Below are 27,350 nucleotides of genomic sequence, written 5' to 3' on the forward strand. Positions count from 1 at the left end.
AAGTACATAAAGACAAAGTGAATTTACATTTTTATGTGAACTATTGCTTTAAACTCATTCTGCTGGTTAATAGGTTCAGTATCAGGTACAGGTCAGTCTGAATACATTTGAAGTTGAATAAATGAACAGGCTTGAGGGACTGAGGCATGCTGGGTACAGGGTCCAAAAATGAACTCCCACACCATCTAATAGGGGATGAATTAAGAGAATTCACAAGCAATAAATATTCCTCACTGAATAAAAAGATATATTTAGCATTATTTTTATTCAAATAATATACTTGTGTTCCTCGTATTTTCATTTGGGTGGTTAATTCTTCATTAGCAGACAGTAATTCAATTCTCAGCCAATTAGTGAATAACTCTTTTACTCACATTTGGAACTTAATTTTGTGTTAATTTTGGATCCTGGCTGAAGCTTCATGCATGTTCCAGTTACACTTGGCCACATAATTGTGTTTCCGCAAAACTGATCTTCAATTCCTGCACTACATGCAAAGTCAACGTAGTTCATGTCAACAAAAGCCACAGATATGAGCTGCATCTTTTTTCATCATCAGCTAATATCAAGATCAAAGACCGCAGTAGGAAAGAGAGAGCTGCATCAGCACTGGTAATTCATGACTGGTAATTGATCATTTAGTCTCACTATGTCTAATGAAGATGATTGTGCGTTGGATGCAACGGCAAACTTTCAGTTTTGCGTTGTATCCCGAAGCTCAACACACAATCATCTTCATTAAAAGTAGTGAGACTAAGGGTGTGTTCACACTTGGCAAATTTGGTTTGATTAAAACAAACACTGTTGCGATTGCTCTGTTAGTGCGGTTCATTTGAATAAGTGTGAACGCTGCCATCTGAACCCCGGTGACACCGAACAAGACGACAGAGACGCTGAAAAGATGGGTCTTGTTTTACTTCCAAATTAACTCTGATGCGGTTCGACTGAAATATGAACACAACACGGACCAAAGACATGTAAACGTACCAAAAACGGGACATGATGTCACAAGATGCGACCCTGAAAAGGACAGAATGCTCAAGCATACCTGTTTTTAGGAGCTAAGTTGCCCATTACAGTTCGGTCTCCTTGTAGCAGATCTTGTGTGTGTGACGGAGGAATTCCTGGCACTGTTTCAACTCCTTTACACATCCGATGCTCTTTCTCCTATTGCGGCCTTTGACATTTAAATCAGCCGATGATAAATAAAATGCAGCTCGTATCTGTTGCTTTCGTTGATGTGAACTCCATTTAATTATATTATATAGCGTGGGAATTGAGGATCAGATTTCTATTCGTTTTGCAGAGACACATTGACGTGGCCAAGAGTAACAAATCGAGAGCTATCAGCCCAGGTGTAAAAAGGCCATTAGAAACTCTTATAAAAAGGCATCAGAGCCTGGAATCAGTCAGGTCATAAAATATAATGAAAAGAGAATGTGGAGGGTGGAAGCACAATATGAGTGAGAATGAGACACATAATGAGAGTGAAGCATCGTGTGTATGTGTGTGTGTGTGTGTGTGTGTGTGTGTGTGTGTCACCTCCTGTCCCAGAAGTGGCCGCGACTCCAGAGAACGCTTGACTTTGTTCTCCTCCTTCACTGGCATGAGAGATTTGAGGAACTTGGGCGGCTGAGGCGACAGAACTTTAAACGGACTCGAGTTAAAGAACGTCGGACTCTCCGGCACCGACCCTGAGGAGAACGTTAGCATGAAATGAGGCTGTTTAAATGTGCTCCAAAGAAAAAGTCAAAAGGAAATGTAGCCTTCCAACCCTCTTAAAAATAAAATGTTAATAAAAAATATACAATATAATTTATTAAGATTATTGTAATTAATAATATCATAATTTGTGCTCAATTATATATATTTTTTATAAGTCTTGAAAAGTTACATTGTATCTTTATACTAGTGCTGTCAAATTGCATAAAAGTTTGTTTATATAATATGTGTGTATATACATATACACACATATACTATATATTTATATATACATGTACACACACATACAGTATATATATACACAACACAGCACATATTATATAAACACAAACGTTTATGTTAGAAGCGATCAATCGCGATTAATCAATTTGACAGCCCTAATATATATATATGAATGATTTAATTCATAATATTAAATTATTTAGTAATAATATTCAACAATTTAATATTTTTAACTACAGTAAAGGTTTTTTTTTAAGACTAGAATGCTTGCTTAAAAACATTTTTGTCTTTCAAATCACGTAATGGTTCACCATTACGCATACATTTACCATGATTCTCTTTGTTTTTAACAGGCGTTTCTTTCGCGAGAGGACTGTTGAGTGAAGCTTCATGCAGGTTGGATTCAGTGACGTCCACGTGACCGTCACAGTGAGCCTGTGGAGAGGGAGTCGAAGCTCAGACAGAGACACTGACAGCAACACACGGTCTGTGAACTTAGTAAGTGTTCACTAACCTTCATGTCTTCATCCTCACATCCTGTCCCATCTGATTTACAACAAGAGGTCTAAACAAATATATATTACAGATTTGTATATTACAAGTCCTGTTACACATTGAAGAGTGTTTTGTCTTTATACATGAGCAGAGAGTAGATCGGGTCTTACGTGCTGGACGTTTGGCGTGCTGAGACTGCGCCGTATGTGTCTGCCTTTAACAGAGAGAGCTTCCTTCACCGTCACGGCCTGAACGAACACATAAACGCACACTAAACACTCCAGATGCATGAAACCAGCAGCTAGCAAGACGAAATCTAGCTGAAAGTGAAGCCGTACCTGCCGGAGTCTCTCCAGACACAGAATATTGTCCACCTCCAGCACTCCTCGGGTGTATTTCTCAATGTACGTCTCTCCATCAAGAGTCTCCTCGCTCTCTCCTCGCGCTGCCATCAAGGCCAGAGTCTCGCGCTCCTCCGGCTCTTCGGACGCCTGTGCACAAACACACGTGTGTGTTTATATGCGTGTGCTCGGTGCATTCAGAAAGTAGAATGTGAAGAGAAAACAATGCGAATTCGTACCTTTGGTATGTTAGACACGATCTCATACGTCACTCCACATGAGTAGAGAACGTTCTTCAAAGACATCCGTCTCTTCAGACTCTGAGTGAAACTCTACAAGACATATATAGTCATATATTTACGTTAATAACATTTACATGCTAATCATACATGTCCTTACAGCTCAATAAACCTCAACAAAAATGGCTATATATGTATAAACACACACACACACATATATGTGTGTGTGTGTGTGTGTGTGTGTGTGTGTGTGTGTGTGTGTGTGTGTGTGTGTGTGTGTGTGTATTTTTTAAGACCATTGTGTTTTATTTTATTTTACAATAACATTATTTTCAAAGACAATTCACAATGACTGTAATGCATCCACAGATTTTCCTTTTGAGTTTTTATTTATTTTTTATTTTTCATTACTCTTACTGGATCATTTCTTTAGATTAACATTAATATATGGAATAGTTTTAATTTGCTTAAATGAAAGAAGTACAGTCAAAAATAATAACAAAAATACTTTATGGTACATTTATCTGGTACAATGGTACATTTATAGCATATTATTATATTTTATGTTAAATTAAATGAATAAAATAAATGTTATAATAAAAATAAATGACTATTACAGTAAAGTTAATGTAATGATGAGAATGTCTGAATGCATTACAGTCGTGAGAATCTGGGAGTTTTCTGAAATGTTATGTTTAAATATGCAATTTAGGCATATCTAATTAAATATGCACTCATTTTCATACATTTCCAGAACAGAAATCTAAATACTGGATAAAGCCAGGATCACAATTCCTGTTTCATTAACATTAACATAACTTATTAAGCATACATATTCATACTCTTTAAATCTTAAATAATAAATCTACTACCATTAAATCTTTTTTTTCTACTAAATCATAAATAATAAAAAAAAATCATTTTAAACCAACACATTACAAGAAATTGAATTTAATGGATAAAGCAGTATCTTAAATAGCAGTGCTATTTAAAGTCAATGTAAAACGGGTTTATAACCCATTTTCCTTCAGCAATGTAATGTTTTTGAGTGCAACAAAACAAATGCCAAAAAGGAAATGTGAGACGGAACTTGATTTTATTCCTTGGGAATTGATTGTACACGTAAATGTAAATGTAGAATCAATGCACAAGTCAACCAAGAAGATGTTTTTAAGAAATAATCACGTTGACATTACCGTACACAAGCTGTTTGACTGTTTTCCAGACCTGTTTGTTGTAGATGTTGACTGCGATTCTCTTGCGGAGGACCAGCTCCATGGAGGCCGGATGACTGAGCTGCACCGTGGCTTTCACGATCAGGTAGATCCGTTCGTTCGGCACCGTGATCCGGTTCAGGTGGATGGAGTCGTGGATGGATGAATCCCAGGAACACACAGCCGACACCTGAGAGTAATCATGTGTGCGTGTGAGAAATCAGAATATACTAAAGACTCGAGTCATTATTATGTTATTTCCCATAATTTGTGTTACCTCATCATCGCTGTGTCTGATGATGGGAAGGTAGAAGAACGGGCTGCCGTGCTCTTTGGGCAGAATCGAGTTCACGCCGGCAGCGTGAGGACACGTCAGCTGATCATTCACTGTCAGGTTATCAGCTGCAAAACAGACAAGACAGCTTAAATAACAATCACACAGAAACGTCTCCTTTACAAGTCTAAATTATTGATCTAACAGGGGCATGCAAATCAGCAAAACCTTGAGCTCTTAAACCCTGAAGATCAATATATCTCACCGTTCAGATCCAGGAACAGCACAGGGATATGAGCTTCCATGCCAGTAGGAGGAACCCTTGAGCAACAACAACAATGAGTTTAATATCTAATCTCACTTTTCCCCTAAAACTCTTATTCAATGGCATGTTTTCATCCTTTCTTGCCATTTAAGTAATGTTAACTTTAGGCCCATTAAAAGGTTGTGAACTGCATGCTTTGACTTTACACTAAGAGATACTATTTACCGTAATAACCCATGTTATTAAATTTCTTGTAATGTGTAGGTTCAAAATTAGAAGAAATGGTAATAGAAAATTACTTAAGTTTAATAAATTTAGCATATTCTTATATGTTCATTTAAATAAATTAAATGTTATAATAAAAATAATTGACTATTACAGTAAAGTTAATCGAATGTCTGAATGCATTACAGTCATGAGAATCTGGAAGTTTTCTGAAATGTTATGTTTAAATATGCAATTTTGGCATATCTAATTAAATATGCACTCATTTGCATACATTTCCAGAACAGAAATCTAAATACTGGATAAAGCCAAGATCACAATTCCTGTTTCATTTGGTTGAAGTTAAAGGTTTTTTTACATGGATATCTCATTTTATCACTCTATAAATCAGAAAACACTGTCAACAGACAGAGAAAAAATCACTATGTTTTTAGGAATAAAATATTATATAAATCAGGTGAATGATATATGAAGAAACCTTCGGAATATAGATATAAATAAAACTGTAAAGTGTATGTAAAGCTGCTGAAGTGGAGATTTCGGAGAAAAAACAAAACAACCTCACCGCCTTTAAAGATACGTATTCTTATTGAAATCTACAAAATAAACACTCAAAAGTGTATTCTGGATGTTTTCTTACCACCAGTCTGAAAAAGGAGACATGTTATGGAAGCAAAATAGCCCATAATTGACCAGTGCATTAAACGACACTGGTTTCACATGTAGTGTCTTGCCCTAATAATAGCTAGTAGGTATATAATTTTGTGTCTGATGTAAATGTCATTTTTAAAACGTGTCAGTGCAGTGGTTAAGTTCTCACCAGTGCGCCGGGGCCCCTGGGATTCCACTGCCAGGGGCCGGAACCAGCACTGCGTTCCTCTCCTCCGTCAGACCCACCCACTGCTCCACCAGTCTGGCCTCTCTTTCCTCATCCTCCTCAGACTTCTCTGAAAATCACATGCACAGGCATTATAGACTTCCATAATTCAATGTTAGGCTGCATAGATTAAGTAAGCCGGAACCGGGAACACTTCCCATAAATCCTGATGTTTTTCTTTTATGCCAAAAATCATTAGGATATTAAGTAAAGATCATGTTCCATGAAGATATTTTGTACATTTCCTATCGTAAATATACAAAAACATTCATTTTTGTGAGTGGATGCAGCACAATCGCGAACATAAATGAACAACTTTAAAGGAGATTTTCTCAATGTTTAGATTTTTTTGCACCCTCAGATTCCAGATTTTCAAATAGTTGTATCTCGTCCAAATATTATCTTATCCTAACAAACCATACATCAATGGAAAGCTTATTTATTCAGCTTTTGGCTGATGTATACATCTCAATGTAAAAAAAATTGACCCATGTGACTGTTTTTTTTCCATACTATGGAAGTCAATGGACATCGATGCTTTGATTACCCACATTCTTCAAAATATCTTTTGTGTTCTTCAGAAGAAAGAAACTCATACAGGTTTGGAACAACTTGAGAGTGAGTAAATGATGACAGAATTAAACATTTTGGGTGAACTATCCCTTTTTAAAGGGAGAAAAAAAATTGCATAATATTCACAACAATCTAAATATATTCCTTTTCTTACCAGCCCTGTTCTACATTTCAAATAAAAAATGTAATCGTAAAAATATATCAATGCATTACAATGCTAGAGCGATGTGTAAATAAGGTTTTCATTAAGGCAACAGGAACATTTTATCAAACTGTTTGAAAGGCGGCGTCTAATTTGTTTTAAGTGTAAAGTAGACATCAATTCATTGAGCGATGATTTGACATTTATCCTCATGAACAGCAATAACAGCTTCATAACTGTATGTAAACAACTGTAACCAGAAAATCCCAGAATGACACATGCTTTAAACTCCAACCTGACTTGTTGAAGATCTTCTTGATCTGCTCTTCCAGATATTCCCTGCGCTTGATGAGGGCATCAGACCAGCGTTCCCGCACACAGTTCAGGTCCTCCTCCTGTTCACATACAGCAGAAGAACAGTGAGACCTCAGCTAAACTGTATTTGCAGTACCCCTATTTAATTTGCCATCAGTGGGCGATTAACGCCATTAGGCTCATTTCAATTCACAATTTAAAGTGACTGGAAAATAATCTGAAAATCCCATTTGAATTACATTCCCACTGATCAATTCACTGTAGAGATTACAATACAGTGCATCCATCTCACACCGTGTCTACAGTAACGCGAGCGGCATGCCGCAACATGTCAAAATGAAATAACTCTTTTAATATAATCAACAACTCCTATGATAAGGGCCGTGACACACCAAGCCTACGCCGGTGAGCGTCTGTCGGGATAGTTTTTGCGACATTACATATACGCATGTACAGAATTTCGTACATGAGCATAAAATGCATAATTTTAAGGATAAGGATGTTGCTTCTGTTGACAGATTTTCACTGTTTAAAATTACAAATGTACATTTATTTTGATTAATGATTTTATTTTATTTGTTACATGTTACTATTAAATTAGGCATTTACTTGCTCCAAAAACACCTCTTGGCCTGCAGTGCATACAGCTCTATATTATTTAGAATTTAAAGGGATACTTCACCGATTAGCATTAAGCTTTGTATCAGTAGAAACCCGGTAGTATTTTGGAATGACCGTGCTTCCCTCCCTCATGTCCCCCTGAGACGAGAGATTTCTGTATTGTGTGTCTGGAAAAAAACCTCAGATGACGCAAAAATCGTCATTTAGTGTCATCAGAGGCCAGAGGCGAGAGACTACAGCCAGTAGGAGGAGCACGTTCCGCATGTCTTCAACCCACCCATAGGAGGATCTCACGATAAAACGCCGTCTTTTCAGTTTCGAGTCGACTAGTAGCCTAGTTGTGTCATTTCTTCCGATACTGCCCTCTGTAACCGGTAGGTGTGGCTTGGGAGTGGCCTCGTATGACAGCGAAGCAAGTGCATTCTGGGAGTTGTAGTCTTTCATCCACATGAGCCAAAAATACATTTTATGGCTTTTCTCAGTCTAGAAGGCACCAACTTCTAAAATAATTTCACATTTATACTACATAAATGACCCAATTTAAATACACATTCATCTTTCCAGCGGTGAAATATCCCTTTAATTCATTGAGTATTTCAGTAACATCTGAGCATTCTGGTTTCTAAACTTGTTGTAGCGTCCAGTCTAAACTTGTTGTAGCGTCCGCCTGTAGCGTCCAGTGTAGACACGGTGTCAGGTGCACATTTGGATAATACCAATATAAACAAATAAATGGCATGAATTAATAAAGGCAGATTAAATCCAGTGTGCCGTTTTTACATTCAAACCCACACAGATGAAGCCGTCAGAAGCAGCTCCATCTAGTCCGGTTCAAATGGACTTCAACATGCAGGAATCATGCAGCCATGCACTGATCATGTGACAGACAGCCGAGTGTGTTAGTGCAGGAATCTCCACACTTAAAGGTTTAGGATCTCACAGCTTCTTTGGAAGCATTTCTCACAAGATTATAATATCAGGCTTTCAGACACGGACGATGATTATAATTTCATCCAGGCGACCCACGTACTGTCTCCTGTCTGAAAGCACATGTTCAGCAGCTCACTGTCATCATGCGTGTGGGACAGACAGCAGGAAGTCAGAATACCTGATAACTATCCATATCGTCGTCTTCCTCCTTCTGCCAGGAGAGAATACAGTCTGTCACACACTCTGCTGAACTGACTCTCACGTGACTCTAAACGCCCATTCACACAGATGTTAAAGTGCCCCTATTATGTTATTTTAAAGGTTCCTGATTTTGTTTTGGAGTCTCCTACAATAGGTTTACATGCATCCAAGCTAAAAAAAAACTTGGATCCATGATGTTTTTGACCTTGGATCATCTCTCAATGTCTGAAACGGTTTGATAAAGTATCCGGTCTCTCTAAATCCCTCCTTTCTGAGAGCTTACTCCCCTCTGATTGGTCTGCTGGCCCAGTCGTTTGTGATTGGTCTATTCTGCTCTGATTGGTCAGATGGCCCAGACTGTTCTGATTGGTCTACTCTGCTATGATTAGTCTGATGGCCCAGTCTGTTGTGATGGGTCTACTCCGCTCTGATTGGTCAGATGGCCTAGACTGTTGTGATTGGTCTACTCTGCTCTGATTGGTCAGATGGCCTAGACTGTTCTGATTGGTCTGATGGCCCAGTCGGTTGTGATTGGTCTACTCCACTCTGATTGGTCAGATGGCCTAGTCTGTTGTGATTGGTCTACCGCTTGGTCTAAACGAAACGGCCAGCACCATATCTGAATTTGAGCTCCGGATCTTCCTCAGCACTTTATACACAGTGATCCGAACCGTAATGACGGCATCGGTTTTACTGTACCAATCTCATCCTATGGAAGTGCATGCAAAGTGGATTTGCTCTCATAGCGCAGAAAACAGCGTCTTCTTGACATAGACGTTATGCACATTTGTTACAAACCTACGTAGGTTTGACCAGGAAGTAAGTCTAGAACTACTGACGACTCGTTTAATTAATATTTTTTAATAACATTTATCATGTTCTTTGCAGACCTTTTCCATTCACAAACAGCTATATAACACACATAATAGGCAATAATCATAATAGGGGCACTTTAAAATGAAGCAATGCATCCCTACAAAGCCCTTCATGTTCAAAATCACAACTGATCAATCAATTATAATTTTTTGGGGGGTCGTGTTTCCAGAACCGGCATTCAAGAAAGATGAATACCAACCATATCAAGCTGTTGAGTACAATTAAGGGATATAGTGGCAACAAACAGGAGCCACAAACAACAATGATATCAACAGCTTGATTTTCACACTCCATGTGAAGGACTCATCAGGGACGCATTGTGTCATTTTAACATGTTTTCCAACATTGAACCAAATGGCTGAAATTGAAGGCATAATTGATGAACTTTGCAACATTGAACTGAACTAAATCAATATTGAATTGACTTGAGCTGAATAATGACACTATTGTCTTCTGTAGAGCTGCTTACATTTTCATAAATACCAAGTGGTACATAAGTGGTACAAATTGTATGAAATTATATTTTGATGTCACATTACAGCATGCATATTTCTTTCTTTCTTCTTTCTTTTCTCTTTTTTTAAACCAGATTTGTATTTCTATTTTAGCTTTTTTTTACTTTATGTGGACACAAAGTGATATTTCTTGCACTTTTGTAAAAAAAAAGAAGAAAAAAAGTTACTAATATCTAACATTTTAAGTGACTGATGCTCCAGATTAATGTTATTTTAATATCATTGATATACTATTATAGTTTTTGTTAATATTTTGAACTAGTTTTTATTTTCGTATTTTCATTTTAATTCAGTTTTAGTAATTCTGTTGTGTGTTTGTCATTTTTATTTTCTTAAATATACTTATATAGTTCAGTTTTAGTTTTAGTTAATTTAGTACTTCACCTTAAACTACACAAAAAAGTAATGAAAGAGTTACCGTTTGCTCCAGATTCTGCTCTAACAGTGTGTTGTGTCTGTTGTAATCACCTGATAGCTGTCCAGAGGTCTCTGTAGTTTTGTGGAGCGAGCGGAAACACAGCCGATAGAGACGGACAGAACGGCCTCCACCATCAACGGCAGAGTCCCCGAGTGCTGGACCGGCTGGACACTCACCTGAAGCCTCCGAGAGTGACCCTGTGTGTGTGGACGAGAAACGCTAGTGTAAATGGAGAGCATTTTGAAATGAAAATGCCGTGTTCAAATGTATCTGGATGAATGTAGCCTATGATATTGTGAATGAGATTGTCGCACCTGCCGCAGCTGAAACACGCCTCCAGTGCTGATGTCTTTGTTGGGATGCAGCTCTACGGACGAATACTCGCCCTGCTCATTCAACTCCTGTATGGAGACCCACAGCTCTATCCTACGAGACACTTCACTCCACCTGTCAAACACACATACACACAGCTGAACGCACGTCTACATGTATGAAAGACTACCACGATACCAAACGTTCAGTAGTCGTTACCAATACCAGTACAATGTCATGGTCCTCGGTACCAATTTTGCTAAATGTTGAAATTAACATTAAAGGGATCATGAACTGGCTTTTAAAAAATATATATATATTGTTGTCTGAGGTCAACTTATGACGTTCGCTTGGTTTTTACATTCAAAAACATCAAAATTAATAAGTAATAGGCTATTTTCTACCCCGGTTTTTGAGCCTAGCTCCTGAAACGCTTGGTTTTTATGGGCGTGCCGCATTGAAGACTTGGAAGTAAACGCCCACTGCTATGATTGGATAACAGTTTTGCATATTATAATGAGTTTCATTTAATGCACAAATCGGTGGGCGGGGCTAAACAGGCAGTACTGAAGTAGGCGTTGCTCTTCTTCTGCGGAGGCGGGGTTTGATACCCTTTGACGTCATAGATCCACACTTTGAAAAACCTGCCGTTCGCTGTGCCTGGTGTCAATAAAAGCTTTTATTGGACTAACAAGGAAGTTTTCAGTTCTGAAACTTACACGATATTCTTAAAGTATGATGACATCTTATATGTCAAAAGCTCAAGGAAAATTTTTATTTCTCAGTTCATCACCCCTTTAACTAAGATTAATAAATGGCTTTAAAAGTATTGTTAGTTCATGTTAACTAATGTAGTAAACTCATGTTAACAAATGAAACCTTATTGTAAAGTGTTACTAAAAGAATTAATGAAAAGCACAGAAGCACATTACAGGTAACAGAACGAGTGGCAGGTCTGCTGCACTTTCACCGCAAGACTTGATGCTCAGATCTACAGTATTTTGAAATATCAGATTTTTTAGTCCCGTCACTTGCTGGTTATTACAATGCCAAACGTTGTAATTTCAGATTCAGCCTTGCATTTTACTAGAGTTGTCACTCCTGAAACTTTGCAGTGTATACTTGGCAGCATTAAAAAAAAAGTTATTCAAGTTTATTAAAACTTTTTATTTCAAAAATATGCATGGGAGTGTTTTGAAAGGCTGGTATCTTTAGGTTTTTGAAGTCACCATTAAATCAAAATGGACAACTTTTTATGGTATATTGGCAGTGTTTTGTATAAATGATTCATCCATGCACATCTTTTTTTTTTTTTTTTTTATGTGCCCTTGCAATCTTTAAATAACTTTGTCTTTCTATTGCAGTTACATCTATTCTCTTCTCTGATGATGTGTTTACTGACAACCTGTCACTCACATGAGATCCACCAATAGCAAACCACAACCATCCAATCATTTCCCCATGGATAAAATCAAGTCTCAGCCTACATTCGTCCTTGTTCGAGAAGCTGTGTCACTCAGATATATGGCACAATAGGGAAGAAAATACCATCGCAACTTCCATTTCATGCCAACATTAAAATGTAAGCATGTAAAGTACATTTGACAACACTAGTCTACATGCATGAAAAAGTGTGAGTGTATCTGTAAGTAAATGCACCTGTCTCTGAGCGTCCGGTTCTTGGCCTGCAGTGCATCGAGCTCCCAGACGGAGCGGCCGTTACCCGCGTACCGGTGACCCCAAACCTCGATGGCCAGAGCTCCATCCGAGATGAACTCCAGAAACTCCTCCGTCACATGCACCACGAAATCCTGCCAGCACAAGCAGAAACGTATTATTTTTACAGGTTCTGAGGAGAATCTGAGTGCTTGATTGTGCAAAACTTGATGCTACATAGGTGAACATGTCAAAACTCTTATTAGATTTACAGTCACTCAACATAAAAAACTAACTTGGTGTTGGAGGTGTTATCACATCTCTAGGAGCACTAGTAATAATAATACAAAAAATATAATAAAATGAATAAAACTAGTGTGTTGAGCTGAAATACATCCGGTTTCACCATATATATAAGTTCATATTGATGGGTACTTTACAGGGCTATTGTAATTAACTAAACTAAAACCATAAGAAACATTTTTGTTGTATGACAAAAATTTAAATAAAATAAACATTAGCTGAAATAAAATATAAGAAAACATTTTTAAATCTAGTTGCCATATTAACACTTCTCATTTTCATTTAGTTTAACTTGATGTACTGAAATAACTAAACCTAAAAATTCATTCATAGACATATATATTTTTTTTTACTAAAACGGCAAAACCACACAACTAAATTACAAAATGGAAAATAAAGATATAAAAAACATTCAAAATATGAATAAAAACTATAATAGTATCTGAATGGTAGTAAAACAGCACTGGCTCTTCAGTAAACGTCTGCTGTGTGTTACCCTGCAGTGGTGGAAGCGCACAGTAAACTCGGCGTCGGGGGTGCGCGGGGTGGGCGTGTCCGGGCTGATCACGGGCGGAGCCACAGCCGGCTCTGATTGTTCCCAGAAGCTGTACTGACAGAACACGAAGTTGGACAGGTTGAGAGGCAAACCAGACGCCTCTCGGATCCGCACCTGACACAAGGAGAACTCTACAGTGAGTGTTTATGACAACACTAAACCAGGGTTACTATAGTTAACTCAAAACTAAAACCATAAAAAAAAAAAAATGTGTTGCTTGAAATAAAATAAATGTTAACTGAAATAAAGTTAAACATAAAAAAACTTAAACTTGTTTTGTTTCAGCTAGTTATCAAGGCAACATTTCTCATTTTCATTTAGTTTAACTAAAATAACTAAACCTAAACTAAACATATTTTAAAAAAGAAATTACAAAATAACAACTAAATTATTAAAAATCCAAATAAAATGAAAATGGAAATTATAAAAATAAAAACTTTAATAGTATTTCAATGATACTGAAATAACACTGCACTCAACACATCTGATTCTTTCTATTAAACACAGGACCAGTAGATCAGAGTTGTTTGATTTCACCACAAATATGAATGTATGTATAAAAAAAAATAATTAGACAACAGATGATATTCATACATTTACTGTTGCTGAAAAACAATGGCATGTTTGTGGTGTTTGTTTGCAGGGCTGCACAATTTGGCCAATAAATGTGTATATATATATATATATATATATATATATATATATATATATATATATATATATATATATATGCAGATGCAGAGATGCAGAGTTTGATCAAATAATTGAGTATAAAATTGACAAAATATTGAGCCCTTTACCCTGCAGGTGAGTTTTCTGGCCATGTGGACGATCTCTCCATTATTGTCCATGACCTCGTATCCGCTGCTCTCGCTGGAATTCTCGGAGGAATCGTCTCCTCCCGCCAGACGCTCCGGCACGACTCCGCTCACGCGGACCAGCTCCACATGCAGACGACCGGCGACCTGCCAAAGGAGGACACAACAGGTATGAGCGACGCCGTTTAACAGCGGGTCAACAGGTGAACATGTACACGCGGATCCTGCCCACCTCTCCCTGCTGGCTGATGATGGGAACCGCGTACTGCAGCTTGACGTCATGAAACAGACACTCCAGGAAGACGTTTGCTACGCCGATGAGGTTGTGATTCTCTTGAGCTTCATAGAACGGATCTCTTGTCTTACTGTGCAGCTGGTTAACCTGGTAAAAATGCAGGAAAAATAGGTCGGTCTTTTATGCTCACCAACCAAGGCTGCATTTATTTGAGCAAAAAACAGCAATATTGTGAAATATTATTACAATTTAAAATAATTGTTTTCAGAATTTTAAACAGTAATTTATTTCTGTGATCATTACTCCAGTCTTCAGTGTCACATGATCCTTTAGAAATCATTCTAATATGCTGATTTGCTGCTCAAGAAACATTTATGATTATTATCAGTGTTGAAAACAGTTGTGCTGCTTTATATTTTTGTGGAAAATGTTTTTTTCTTTTCAGGATTCTTTGATGAATAGAAAGTTCAAAAGGAAAACATTTATTTTAAGCATAATCTTTTGTTACATTACAGATGTTTTTACGGTCACATTTGATCAATTTGATGAGAATAAAAGTATACATTTCTTTCAATTTCTTACCACTTCCTGTGTGCCTTCCCTCCAGTCCCTGTAGTGGTCTCTCATGTCCACTAGTTTGTTCTCTAATTTCTCGATGGTCCAAACCTGTGTTCCCTTCCCTTTACGCCGCACCTGGATCGCTGGTTCACTGACTATAGCGCCACGCTGGGGTTAAAATGATTGCAGTACATCAATTTAATATTACAGAGGAAACGATACAGAGACTATCGAATGCATTAATGAAAAACATAAATAAATCAATGAGTAAATAAATAAACAAACATGTAAATAAATGAGAAAAATAAATAAATGATTAAAAAAAATTAAGTTAACCAACAATAAATAAAGAAAAGAAATAAGTAAATGAATGAATGAGTAAATAAGTACATATTAAATGAATAAGTAACATAAATAAGAAAAAAAACATGAGTAAAAAAACAAATAAACTAAGTAAATAAATAAACATCTGATAAACAAATAATGTAAATAAATTAGTAAATAAATGAATAAATAAAAAAAGAGAAAAATAAATAAACGAGAAAAAGCAAATTATAGAAATAAAAAATAAGAAGAATAAAAACAAAAATAAATAAATGAGTAAGCAAACTAATTAATAAAGTAAATAAATAAGCAAAATAAATAATTAAGGAAATAAACGAATGAATAAATAATGTAAATCTGTAAATAAAGGACTAAATAAAAGAATAAATGAAATAATTAAAATAAAAAAAATGTAAATAAATGAGAATTTTTTTTACAAACAGACAAGTAAACAAATGAATAAATAAAGTAAATAAACGAGTGAATGAATGAATAAGTAAACTAAATAAATAAGCTAATAAATACATACATAAGTGAGTAAATAAATAAATGGGTAAGAAAACTTTGCCTGGTGTCTCTTTGGGTGTCTGTATTGTTTGGTCTTGTCCGCTGGTTTGGATAAAAGCGTCTGCTGAACGAAGGAATGTAAATGTGTGTACTCTCACCTTGCGGTTGGCGCTGAGGTTGGCGGCTGGTATCTGCAGCGTGACCTGGTAGTCGGTGAGTTTGAGCATCTCCTCGGACAGGAAGTTGGCCTCTCGCACCAGTGCGTTTGCTCTCACCACCTGCTCGCGCAACCGAGACAGACTCTGGCGGAACAGCTCGTCCCTGGAAAACACAGAGGCACATTCACACGAGAGGCGACGACACACTAGCGGACCACTAGAAAGCATGGCTGGATGAATGGAGCAAAAATGTCCAGGGAATGTTAAAAGTGAGTGTTACAAGGATTCACTTCTCTGTGTGAGAATGTGCGTGTATGTTTGGGCGAGATAGAATGTGAAATCACAGGTTGTAAACAATATGAATCTACTCCAAAAACTCCAAAGGCTGTTTCAAAAAGGTAAACAGCAGGATTATGTCCTGGATTACATCCAGTCAGGATTTAAAGGTACAATATGTACGATTTTTGTAATAAAATATGCAAAAACCACTTCCACAGTGTGATATATTTCATGCAGTTGTTCATGCAAAAATTCCCAAGGATTTGTAAATCCAGAGAAATTACAGTTTTAAAGGACAAGTTCGGTATTTTACACTTAAAGCCCTGTTTTCAGATCGTTTCTGATGAAATAGAACGGTTAAGATTGAAATTTGGACACATGCTGCTGGCCCGAGAATTTTCGGTTTCTGTGGTAGCACCCCCCCACCTCCACAATGGCTGCATAGGTGCACTGGAACAATCCTTCCTAAAACGCATTAAACTTTCGTTTACAAAGACGTGAAACTCACCGAGTGGTCAGGGGTGTTCACTGATATGCTCACACAAAAATCGCTGCACAAGATGCTTTCCAACAGGTTTTATCGTAGTTTTTGTCCAAGTCCATTGACTTGTATTGGATGTGCTGTGAGGTACGGTATTACTCCGCCGCCGGAAACGGAAATGGGGTTGTTTGTATTCTTTCGGTAGTCTTATGCAGTCGCAGGAGCTCTCAACGGAAGAATGTACGGGTGTGAGGCGTTTGGAAAAATAGGTCCACAGTTTTACAACGAATGGTAAAACACCTGTTGGAAAGTATCTTTTGTATCTTTTTGTGATATAAGATATAGAAATAATACTTAGATGCCTCATTATCGGCCGCTTCAGTGACCGCTAATGAGGGATCTATGATACAATATCTCGCCGCAGCCGCTGTTGTGTCGTTCAGTCATCATGGTTCACGATTATTGATTGGCGAGAACAGAAAATCCCCCAAAACCGTAAACGTAGATCAACTGAGGCAAGCAGGCTTTGGGACAAACAGAAATAAAACAAGTATCAATATCGGCGTGGCGTTTTCAGGATGGAGAGAGCTTCACGACAAACTTGGACTTGATCTGTCGACAGAGACTCGTCGCTCTCGCATGTGTTTTAATAGACAGGTAAGCAACTATATATTATTTATTGTGCACAAACTGCACTTTGTTTGTACTTCAGTAATGCTTTTTATCAAGTCTGGTGACCAAGTCTATGGCAAAGAAATTAAATGCAGTAGCTTATGTGTTGAACAAGAATATTTACAATTTAGCCATTATTTGCAAATACTGTGGGTTTGTTCAAATGCACTTTTAGTATGATTGTTTTAAACGTGTAAAACTGTGCAGCATTAACCCACCAAATCATTTGACAAATAGTCACATGTTAGTAAAATAGTGTGATCAAACGTACAGGTAATACAAAAACAAATTTATTAGCTGATAAATAATTGATATGATTCGTGAATTCCATAAATCTCTGGATGGTGAAAACGACATCTCCCATCGTTCCACTCTCCTTCATAGCGTCATCACGCTTCGTCTTTGTTATTGTTTTGAAAATGCGTGGAAAAATGACAGATTGTGCCTTTAAAGCAACATTAAGGAACTTTTCCTCTTCGGTCCCCCTACAGGTTGGAAGCGGAATTGTCCATTACCGCTGTCGTAAATAATTTCACCGCCCGCAGCCTACCGTCGCACGCACGCTCGCTGTTTATCCAGCACCGGCTTTGGAATGAACGATGTCCACAGACAAGGTAGAGTATGTTGCATGATTTCATGAAAGTATGATGTATTGCGACATCAGAAACGAAGAAAAACTAAATAATGACTATTGTAACGCCTGACGTAAAGCAAGTCAAATTTGTAGTTTTCTCATGTCTCATTCGAACTACAGAAACGCGACCCGGTTTGGCAAACTTGCATAGTGTGGTTAAAGCAGATATAGGGCCGCAAAGCGAATCCAGAAGTGCCTTTCACCCTGTTACGACTTGAACCACATTCTGGAAACATTATTTTAAGGTAAAAAATGTTACTTAGTGTTGCTTTAAAGTCCGGGTTCTCACCTCTCCTCCGTCCACAGCCGCTCTTTGCTGTGTGTGGAGTGTGTGGGGAAGGGCAGGCGGTCGCTGCTGCAGCGCTGGTGCTGCGACACCTTCTCCGGGGAGAGCCGCTGCCGCAGGGACTGAAGCTCCCGCTCGTACATCAGACGCTGCTCCTCCAGGGCCAGACGCTTCTCCTCCAGATACTGCTTCTCCAGCACCTGCACCACGTTCTGCATGGGGTCTGTGTGGAGACACACGCTTTCTGTATTCTGATACATCTATAAATCAGTGTTACTATCAACTAACTGTTTCTGTTATAAACATAAAATAAGTAAATATTAGATGTAAAACTGAAACAGGAAATTTGAAACATTGCCTTGACAACTAACTGAAATAAAATAAGTTTACGGTAAATTAAAACTGAAGTAAAGATAAATAGATATATTTTTAAAAAGCTAATAAAAAAATGGCAAAAGCTAATTCAATACAATACAATACTTACTATAATACAATATAAATAATACTAAAATAACACTGCTATTAATTTCTGGCTTTCTCCAGAAAATAAACACTACCTTAAACATCCTTAAAACAAGATATATTAACTTGAGCTAGATATTTGGGTTTGTCTTCAGATAATATATTCAGAAAATACTGTACTCAAAAAAAGATAATCAGGTACATTTTAATTTATTTAGTTTTTTTATTTAGTATTTTAGTGCTGTCAAATCGATTAATCGCGATAAATATAACATACAAGTTTGTAAATATATATATGTGTGTGTGTGTGTGTGTGTGTATGTATGTACGTATATATATATAAAATATGTTTATGAACTTTTATGTTAGATGCAATAAATCGTGATTAATCGATTTGACAGGACAAAATTATTTATATATTAAAGATAATATATTTTATTTTACTATATAATATATTTTAATGTATAAAATTTTATTGCATTTTCATAATAATGAGCAACGAGAATACAAGCAGGAAAATTCATTTTGTTATAGGGGTGTATGCAGTAGATGTGATAATCAGCTAAATTTAAATAATTGTTTATTAAAAAATAAGTTACCATGTATTTTTATTGCATTTTCATAATAATTTGCAATGAGAATTCAAGCAGGAAAATTCATCTCGTTATAGGTATATATAGATGTGTTTAATTTTCCATTTGAATGATACTGTGAAGCAGAATGCCTCATGCACGTCTCTGTGTATTGTGTAGTAAAGGCTCTAGTGTGTACCGTTGTTCCCCAGAGCTTTCATCATGACCTCCATCTGTGCAAACTCGTAGCTGTAATCCTGCTCGGACGAAGCCTCGCTGGCCGTCTCCACGTCGGCCTCCACGAAGCTCTCACGGGAACAATCCCTCTCCATCTCCTTTAAGCGGTCGCGCCGCTTGCGCTTCGGCAGGTTGATTCTGAGGACGACACGTTCACTCTGATGAACCTGTACATGTACAGGTGGACGCCTGGATGAGCAAATCTGCAGCTTACCTGAAGAAGTGGTTGTTTCCCCACAGGATGCGATCTCCGTGCCACAGGTGAACCTTGGAGTAGAGCATTGTGCCGTTCACGCAGGTCCTGTGCAGGAAAATAAGGTTAAAACATCACAATCAGAATTGAACACAACATTTGATTGGACGCAAAAAGTATTTAAAGGAACACGCCGACTTTTTGGGACTTTAGCTTATTCACCGTATCCCCCAGAGTTAGATAAGTCCATACATACCCTTCTCATCTCGGTGCGTGCCGTAACTCTGTCTGACGCACCCACCACTAGCCTAGCTTAGCACAATGACTGGAGGTAAACGGCTCCAGCTAGCATTCTGCTCCCAATAAGTGGCAAAATAATGCCAACTTCCAACTGCCTACTTCTGCGGGGTGATTTGCTCACAGCACCTGAGAAGCCCCGTGGTGAGGAGCAGAGAGTTCTCTCAGAGTTGGAGTAAATCACTCCGCAGAAGTAGCAGTGCTTCGCCTTCTGAGAATATAGTTCCCAGTATGTATACGGTTAGAAGATGGCTGTGTCTCATGTGACCTTGTTATTTGTACACGTTGTGACTATACAAATCACAACATGTAAATAGGAAAATGTTGGCGTTATTTTGTCACTTATTGGGAGCAGTATGCTAGCTGGAGCCATTTACCGCCAGTCTTTGTGCTAAGCTAGGCTAGCGGTGGGTGCGTCAGACAGAGTTACGGCACGCACGGAGATGAGAAGGGTATGTATGGACTTATCTAACACTGGGGGATACGGTGAATAAGCTAAAGTCCCAAAAATCGGCGTGTTCCTTTAAAACTCGCAAATAAGACAAAGGCACAAGACTGTGTTTCTGAATTCCTTAATGAGGGAATGAACATTCCATGAAGAATTGCAAACGACATGACAGAAAAAAACAGTGCAACATAAAAATGCATATATATTTATATATTTTAAATTGCAAAACATTCAGAATAATCAGTGTTGTTTTCATTAACTAAAACTGAAAACATTTACATTAATTTATATAAATAATAACAGACATTAGTTAGGCAACATTTCTAATTTTCGTTCAGTTTAATTTAAGTTGAATTGCTAAAACTGAAATAAAAATATGAATTAAGTGAAAAAATATAGTAAAAAAACAAAAACACCCATCAATTATACTATAACTGCAATTAAAGTGAAAATTACACAAAACAATAAGTGGTCTGAGTGTGTAAGGAGATCTAATTATGTCATTTGCAAAGCCTCATGTATTGTAAAACATTTTTGTCATTTTTAAACGCTTGGTTTTCTTTTTGCTAAATATATTTCTGTCTGTTGATTTTGGGGTAAAATGTGACCCAGAAAAAAATATTTTACTACTATTTTCTTCACAAATTCATATTCTATTATTTTCATTCATTTCTGTTGTTGTTGTTTGAACTGTATATCTGAATGCAAACACTATGGCGATACAAATGAAAAATATTTGTCATGCTAATAAACAGCCGGACGTGTGTCTCACCTGGCGTTCTCCAGCGGCGTGAGCGTGACGTCTCCATCAGTCGTGATGTCCAGCACACAGTGCTCAGACTGAATCCCGATGCCGAACAGCTGGATGTCCTGAGATGTGTCGGCACCCACACGCGTGTGATCCTGAACACAGAGAAGAACACACACATCTCACACGTGAGCCGCTCGAAACTACACAGCACCACAGCTGTAGGTTATGATGATAACCCTGTTCTGAAACATAGAGAAGCTGTCTACATAGGGAGCCTTTTAAGGCATCAAATGCATTGTGACCATAACCCTGCCACAAATAACACACGTCCAGATCGTCTTCACATTATTCAAAGGACAAAATAACAACCATCAAAGGAAGGAGTAAAGAGGGCTGTGTTTTCACACATGTGGGCTCAGTTACACACACATTGCTCTTCCAGGGGACGTTGTTTATGCCCACAGCTGCACTATTCCCTTCACATTAACATGCTAATTCAGCATTGGTATGCCAAGCCGACTGGAGGCGGCAGACAAAGGCCTGTTGTTGGTGCAGTCGAGGTCTGGCTGCTGTTCTCACAGGTCTCGATCAGCGCTCAGGGACGCTAGTACCTGCAGACGCACCTCGAACGACAGCGTTGACAGCCACGCTTCGACCTAACGAAGATTGAATCCAATCAAATATGGATGCAACATTTTTTTATTGCAGTCGTGCTTTGCATAGAGTGTGTAGTGAAAGTACTGTAGTTAGTATATTTTACTTTCATACATCTTTCTTTAGTGTGTAATGTTGCTGTTTGATCATGAAAAGGTCTGCAAATTTACGAAGCACAAAGTCCCTCCAGCGGGAGTTATTCTCTATATCAGTGTCACTGTTTCTGAACTCCCTGAAACGCCTCCATTGGAGTCTTTAGTTTTCTTCTGGGAACAAACACGTCACAATATTCCTCATTTTAAGAATTCCCGCCCAAGACATATGTAAAATAAAGGGGCGGGGCCTGGTTGAGTTAGTTAGTAGTGTGTTGAAACTTGTGGTTATGGTAAGGGGCAGAACATTTTTCAAATGCACTTGAAGCAGTTGACCAATCACAACACAAAGATCCAGCTGACTAATCAGAGCCCATTGTGCTTTTCAGAAGGAGGGGCTTCATAGAGACAGGAACTAAACAGGGCGTTACTGACAGACTGGGAAGAGAGAACATAATGTTTATTGAACATTTAAAGGGGTGGTTGATTATGATTTCACTTTTCTAACTTTAGTTAGTGTGTAATGTTGCTGTTTGAGTTACAACGCTCAAAGTTCAAAGCAAAGGGAGATATTTGCTTTTAAAGAAATCGCTTTTTAAGGACTACAACAAACGGCTGGTAGGAACTACACCACATTCCTCCCGGGTTAGTGACATCACAAACTCTAGAATTTACATAAACCCCGCCCCCTGAACACGATTTATAGATTATCATGACAGAATATGCTAATCAAGGACTAGAAGATAACTACACATAAGCTACATAAATTCATCAACTACTAACCATTCAGAAATGTCCTGTTGCGTCTACATGTTGTCACTTCTCTCCATCATTGTCTGAATCCGGTTTGAACATAAAAGGCTAAAAGTTTTTTTTTAATTTCCAGTGCATATCTGTGTGAGTGCAAGCTGTTGAAGCTCCACCCCCTGTGCCGGGAGCAGCAGCTCATTTGCATTTAAAGGAACAAACACAAAACGGTGCGTTTTTGCTCACCCTCAAAAAGTGACAATTTAAACATGCTATATAAAAATATCTGTGGGGTATTTTGAGCTAAAACTTCACATACACACTCTGGGGACATCAAAGACTTATTTTACATCTTGTGGAAAGGGCATTATACCACCCCTTTAAGAATGAAAACCTATTCTAACAGAGCCCAAAAACTAAATCAAGACTTTCAAAAAGGGGCCCCTATTATTTTGTCCATTAAAAATATTTTTATTTATTGTCACTCAGTCCTTATGTGTCCCTTGAGATGCTTCAAAAATAAAAGAGCGTCAGGATTCCTTGCAGCCCTCATGCAAGCGTCCAATGGAAATGAATGAGCAAAAGTAGATGCAAACCTCACTAATTACGTCTCAATGTGCAATCAATGTACCTTCAGGTAGTAAACCAGAAGTTCATTAAGTGCAGGATCAGCGTTCAGGTTGACCAGGAAGCATTTGTCCTCTCCGACCTTGATCCCTGATGACTCCAGAGAGATTCCCATGCTCTCCAGCTGCTTCTGACGATCCTGCAGAGACCAATGACAGCTGTCAATCAAATCCCACATGTTCTGTGAGACTGTTATCGCTCAAATGTGCTCTTTCCTTTGGTTTATTTAATTTAAATATCCTCTTTGTCTCAGATATTTTATACGTCCTAAATTTAGACGAGAATTTGACAAAAAAAATTGCGTTTATTGAAATCATTCTTGACAGCAAAAGTTCTCCATTTCATCTCAGTCTAGGAGAAACGACAGATATTTCAGATAACTCATTTGAGATATCTTTTCTAAGAGAAATTGAGCAACAATAAACTTTTCATTTCATTCTGCACAGCTGCACATTGACAACATCGAAACATGCAAATGGGTGTGTGCGTGTGTGTGGTCCTGGTAAACCCTACATTGGTAATTCCAGAATAGTATAGTAATACCAGCAGCTTTTGACCTTGTGGGGACATTTTTGGTCCCCATTAGGAAAACGGCTTATGAATCATGTTTTTTGAAAATGCAAAAATGCAGAACATTTTCTGTGATGGGTAGGTTTAGTGTAAGGGGAGAGAATATACAGTTTGTACAGCATAAAAACCATTATGTATATGGAAAGTCCCCATTAAACATGAAAACCCAACGTGTGTGTGTGTGTGTGTGTGTGTGTGTGTGTGTGTGTGTGTGTGTGTCACCTGTGCAATCTCCTCCGTTTTCCGGAGTTTCTCTTCCCAGGTGACCGTCATTTCCTGAATGAGCTTCTCCGACTCATGGAGTTTCTCCTTCAGCTCAGGAGCCTTCAGAGACTGACAAATACAACATAACAAACGTTATCATTAAAAGTTACGAGTCTAAACATCTCCTCATCAGTGTTATTTTAGTATCATCCATATGTTATTATAATTTTTACTAATATTTAGAATAGTTTTTTCCAAATTCACTTTAAGTTTAATTTTAATTATTATTATACATTTTTTTAAATATATCTATATTGTTTTTATTGATTTTTATTTAGGTTTTTGTTAAGAGTTATTTTACTAATAATTGTACTAATATTTTGTAGTTTTTTATTTTTCATACCGGTATTCATAGTTTTATTTGTTTTTATTTCAGTTTTTGTTTGTATTATTTTAGTACTTCAACGAACTATTTTAGCTGAAATAAAATAAGTTAAAATGTAGTAGACATTAATAACCCTGTTCCTCAAAGGGTTTAACACCGGCTCTGTTCTAAAACCTAATGAAGCTGTCTACATAGGGAGCATTTTAAGGCATCAGAGGCATGCATGCCTTCTAAGATATCTTGTTTTATCCAGTATCGCTTGCATCCTTAGCATGAAGGCAATTACAGAACGCATTGAGAGGAAAAAAAGTTGCTGGAGAATGCAGGAAAACTGTCTATATACTGTACACATTTAATTTGCACAAAACAAAAAAGCATTATTAAAAATAGACTGTTTCACTATAGACTGATGCTAGGGGTTCCTGAAAAAGTTTAGAGAAACAGTGTAAAAAAAAGTTAAAATAAATAAACTAAAACTACTTTAATGTAAATAAATTAAAATCAAATCAAATAAATAATGTAGCTAACAGTATAGTACTGTAGCGAGTAGAAAAAACATATCTTCCAAATAATATTTTACACATTAATAATATAAATTTTTCACAGCAAAAATATATAGCTTCCTTTTAATTTTTAGGATGGATGTCCCTCGCACAAGGATGATCATATTTGTAGGTGCATGGCATCTAAAAGATAGAAAACCCCTGTGTCAGAGATTCTTCTGATAATCTCCCATGAGTCTCTGCTCACCTCAGCCTGAGAGAGCTGCACTTTCAGCTTCTCCACCTCCTCCCGGAGCTCCCTGATGATGCGGGCGTTGGGATCCTCATTGACCACGGCGTGGTTCACGATTCTCTTCGCTCGGTCGGCGTACCGCAGCGTCGACAGCGTCTCCTCGTAGTTGTCAGCGGCCGGGCTGATGGTGGCGATCATGGCCGTCTTACTGTTGCCACCGAGATTGTCCTGTAGAAGTAGAGAGTTCAGGAACTGAAAACTCCATTCATTTCTCCATAGGGAAATAGATTTTTACTTATAAACCTTTGATTTTTTTTACTTATAGCCTTAATGTGAGCAGCCGATGATATATAACGGTGCTGAAGCTGTAAGCCCACATTATTTCAACTTATTTTTTAAAGTTATCATGTTTAACAGCTGAATTCATGGTGAAAAACTACATTACCCATAATGCTGTGCAGAAAATTCCACAAATCAGAGAGTCCGGACAAGCAAATTGCGCTAAAAGAGCTCTTTACACCCATAAAACACCACAAATTATGTAATCAAGTCACTCTCAAAACACTTAAATGTATTAAACTACTGAAAATGTGGGAGGGTACAAATGCACGCTCTAGAAGAAAAAAAGTCTGAGTTTGAGGGACAACGGATCCGTGACAAATGTATTATTGACATCAGCTGTCAGGCCAGTAGTTGGCGATGTCAATATTTTAAAGGGGTGGTTGATTATGATTTCACTTTTCTAACTTTAGTTAGTGTGTAATGTTGCTGGTTGAGCATAAACAACACCTGCAAAGTTACAACGCTCACAGTTTAAAGCAAAGGGAGATATTTACTTTTAAAGAAATAGCTTTTTAAGGACTACAACAAACGGCTGGTAGGGACTACACAACATTCCTCCCGGGTTAGTGACATCACCAACCCTAAAATTTACATAAACCCCGCCCCCAGAACACGATTTATAGATTATCAAGACAGAATATGCTAATTAAGGACTAGAAGATAACTACACATAAGCTACATAAATTCACCAACTAACCATTCAGAAATATTGTCTACATGTTGTCACTTCTTCTAGAGTCTCTCCATTATTGTCTGAATCCGGTTTGAACATAAAGGGCTAAAAGTTTTTGAAATTTTAAGTGCATGTGTGTGTGAGGTAAAAGGACACAAGCTGTTGTAGCTCCGCCCTGTGCCGGGAGCAGCAGCTCATTTGCATTAAAGGAACAGACACAAAACGGTGTGTTTTTGCTCACCCTCAAAAATGTACAATTTGAACATGCTATATAAAAATATCTGTGGGGTATTTTGAGCTAAAACTTCACATACACACTCTGGGGACATTAAAGACTTATTTTACATCTTGTGAAAAGGGCATTATACCACCCATTTAAAGAAAAACATGCGCATGACGTCAACGTTTTCACAACGATGGAGACGATGACGGTATCATTTGCAAAAACCTGCACTTTGAAAGCCGCTTTCAAAAGTTTGCATCTTCAGGCCCCATTGACGCGTACATGAATGGCCAAAACGCATAAGAACTTCTCAGTTTTTAGCAGAAAACGGTGTCATGTGAGTTGGATTCCCCTGGGCTTTTGGGTCTATTGAACGAGCAGCTCTGACAGACGTACTAACCTTGAGCAGCCACGTCAGCACTGAGTCTCTGTACGGCACAAACTTGCTCTTGCCTTTCCCTGCACACTGATCAGCCAGAGCAGAGATCACACAGCCCAGCGTGGTCAGAGACCTGGACACACAGAAAACACCAGACAAACATCACAGACTCATTAAAGGGAGGGGCGGAAATAGAGCTGCATGGTTAGCTGATTTTTATATGATTGTATTTTTAATTTTTTCAATTAAAGTAGGGATTCCCAAACTTATAGACCGAATAAGTAGTTTTATAGACCCAAACTATATGGATAGTGGTCACATGACATGCAGGTAATCACACATTTTTTTAGTAAGTGCTATTTTTTATTGTTTTTAAATTCAAATGATTAATTTTAATTCAACATTTTTATGATTTATACATTCTTAGTTTTGTTATTGTATTTATTTTTTTATTTTTTATTTTAATTCTCCATTTTTAAGATTTATTAAATTCTTAAGTGTTTTATTTTTCAATA

At 37.6% G+C, this 27,350-nt stretch overlaps 1 protein-coding gene across 5 annotated transcripts in view; it reads right to left on the minus strand.

Moving 5' to 3' along the window:
- The window catches only part of kif13a (kinesin family member 13A), a 70,540-nt gene that overhangs the window by 7,552 nt on the left and 35,638 nt on the right, over window positions 1-27,350 (minus strand). For 4 of the 5 annotated variants that reach the window (XM_084386192.1, XM_084386189.1, XM_084386190.1 and 1 more), the window contains exons 10-37: window positions 26,857-26,968; window positions 25,234-25,446; window positions 24,117-24,227; window positions 23,329-23,463; window positions 21,226-21,356; window positions 19,730-19,816; window positions 19,478-19,653; window positions 18,248-18,467; window positions 15,893-16,055; window positions 14,928-15,071; window positions 14,343-14,492; window positions 14,093-14,257; window positions 13,233-13,406; window positions 12,437-12,588; window positions 10,780-10,912; window positions 10,516-10,662; window positions 8,634-8,666; window positions 6,885-6,984; window positions 5,818-5,944; window positions 4,773-4,828; window positions 4,511-4,635; window positions 4,247-4,423; window positions 3,020-3,112; window positions 2,778-2,930; window positions 2,610-2,687; window positions 2,459-2,509; window positions 2,274-2,379; window positions 1,543-1,694 (exon numbers count right to left, since the gene is read on the minus strand). In XM_084386192.1, the coding sequence (XP_084242318.1) occupies window positions 1,543-1,694; window positions 2,274-2,379; window positions 2,459-2,509; window positions 2,610-2,687; window positions 2,778-2,930; window positions 3,020-3,112; window positions 4,247-4,423; window positions 4,511-4,635; window positions 4,773-4,828; window positions 5,818-5,944; window positions 6,885-6,984; window positions 8,634-8,666; window positions 10,516-10,662; window positions 10,780-10,912; window positions 12,437-12,588; window positions 13,233-13,406; window positions 14,093-14,257; window positions 14,343-14,492; window positions 14,928-15,071; window positions 15,893-16,055; window positions 18,248-18,467; window positions 19,478-19,653; window positions 19,730-19,816; window positions 21,226-21,356; window positions 23,329-23,463; window positions 24,117-24,227; window positions 25,234-25,446; window positions 26,857-26,968 (3,664 nt within the window). The remainder of the gene's footprint in view (window positions 1-1,542; window positions 1,695-2,273; window positions 2,380-2,458; window positions 2,510-2,609; window positions 2,688-2,777; window positions 2,931-3,019; window positions 3,113-4,246; window positions 4,424-4,510; window positions 4,636-4,772; window positions 4,829-5,817; window positions 5,945-6,884; window positions 6,985-8,633; window positions 8,667-10,515; window positions 10,663-10,779; window positions 10,913-12,436; window positions 12,589-13,232; window positions 13,407-14,092; window positions 14,258-14,342; window positions 14,493-14,927; window positions 15,072-15,892; window positions 16,056-18,247; window positions 18,468-19,477; window positions 19,654-19,729; window positions 19,817-21,225; window positions 21,357-23,328; window positions 23,464-24,116; window positions 24,228-25,233; window positions 25,447-26,856; window positions 26,969-27,350) is intronic. The other variant, XM_084386191.1, reaches the window with a different exon arrangement.

This window comes from Rutilus rutilus (genome assembly GCF_951802725.1).
Source record: "Rutilus rutilus genome assembly, chromosome: 17".
NCBI classification, from domain to species: Eukaryota; Metazoa; Chordata; class Actinopteri; order Cypriniformes; family Leuciscidae; genus Rutilus; species Rutilus rutilus.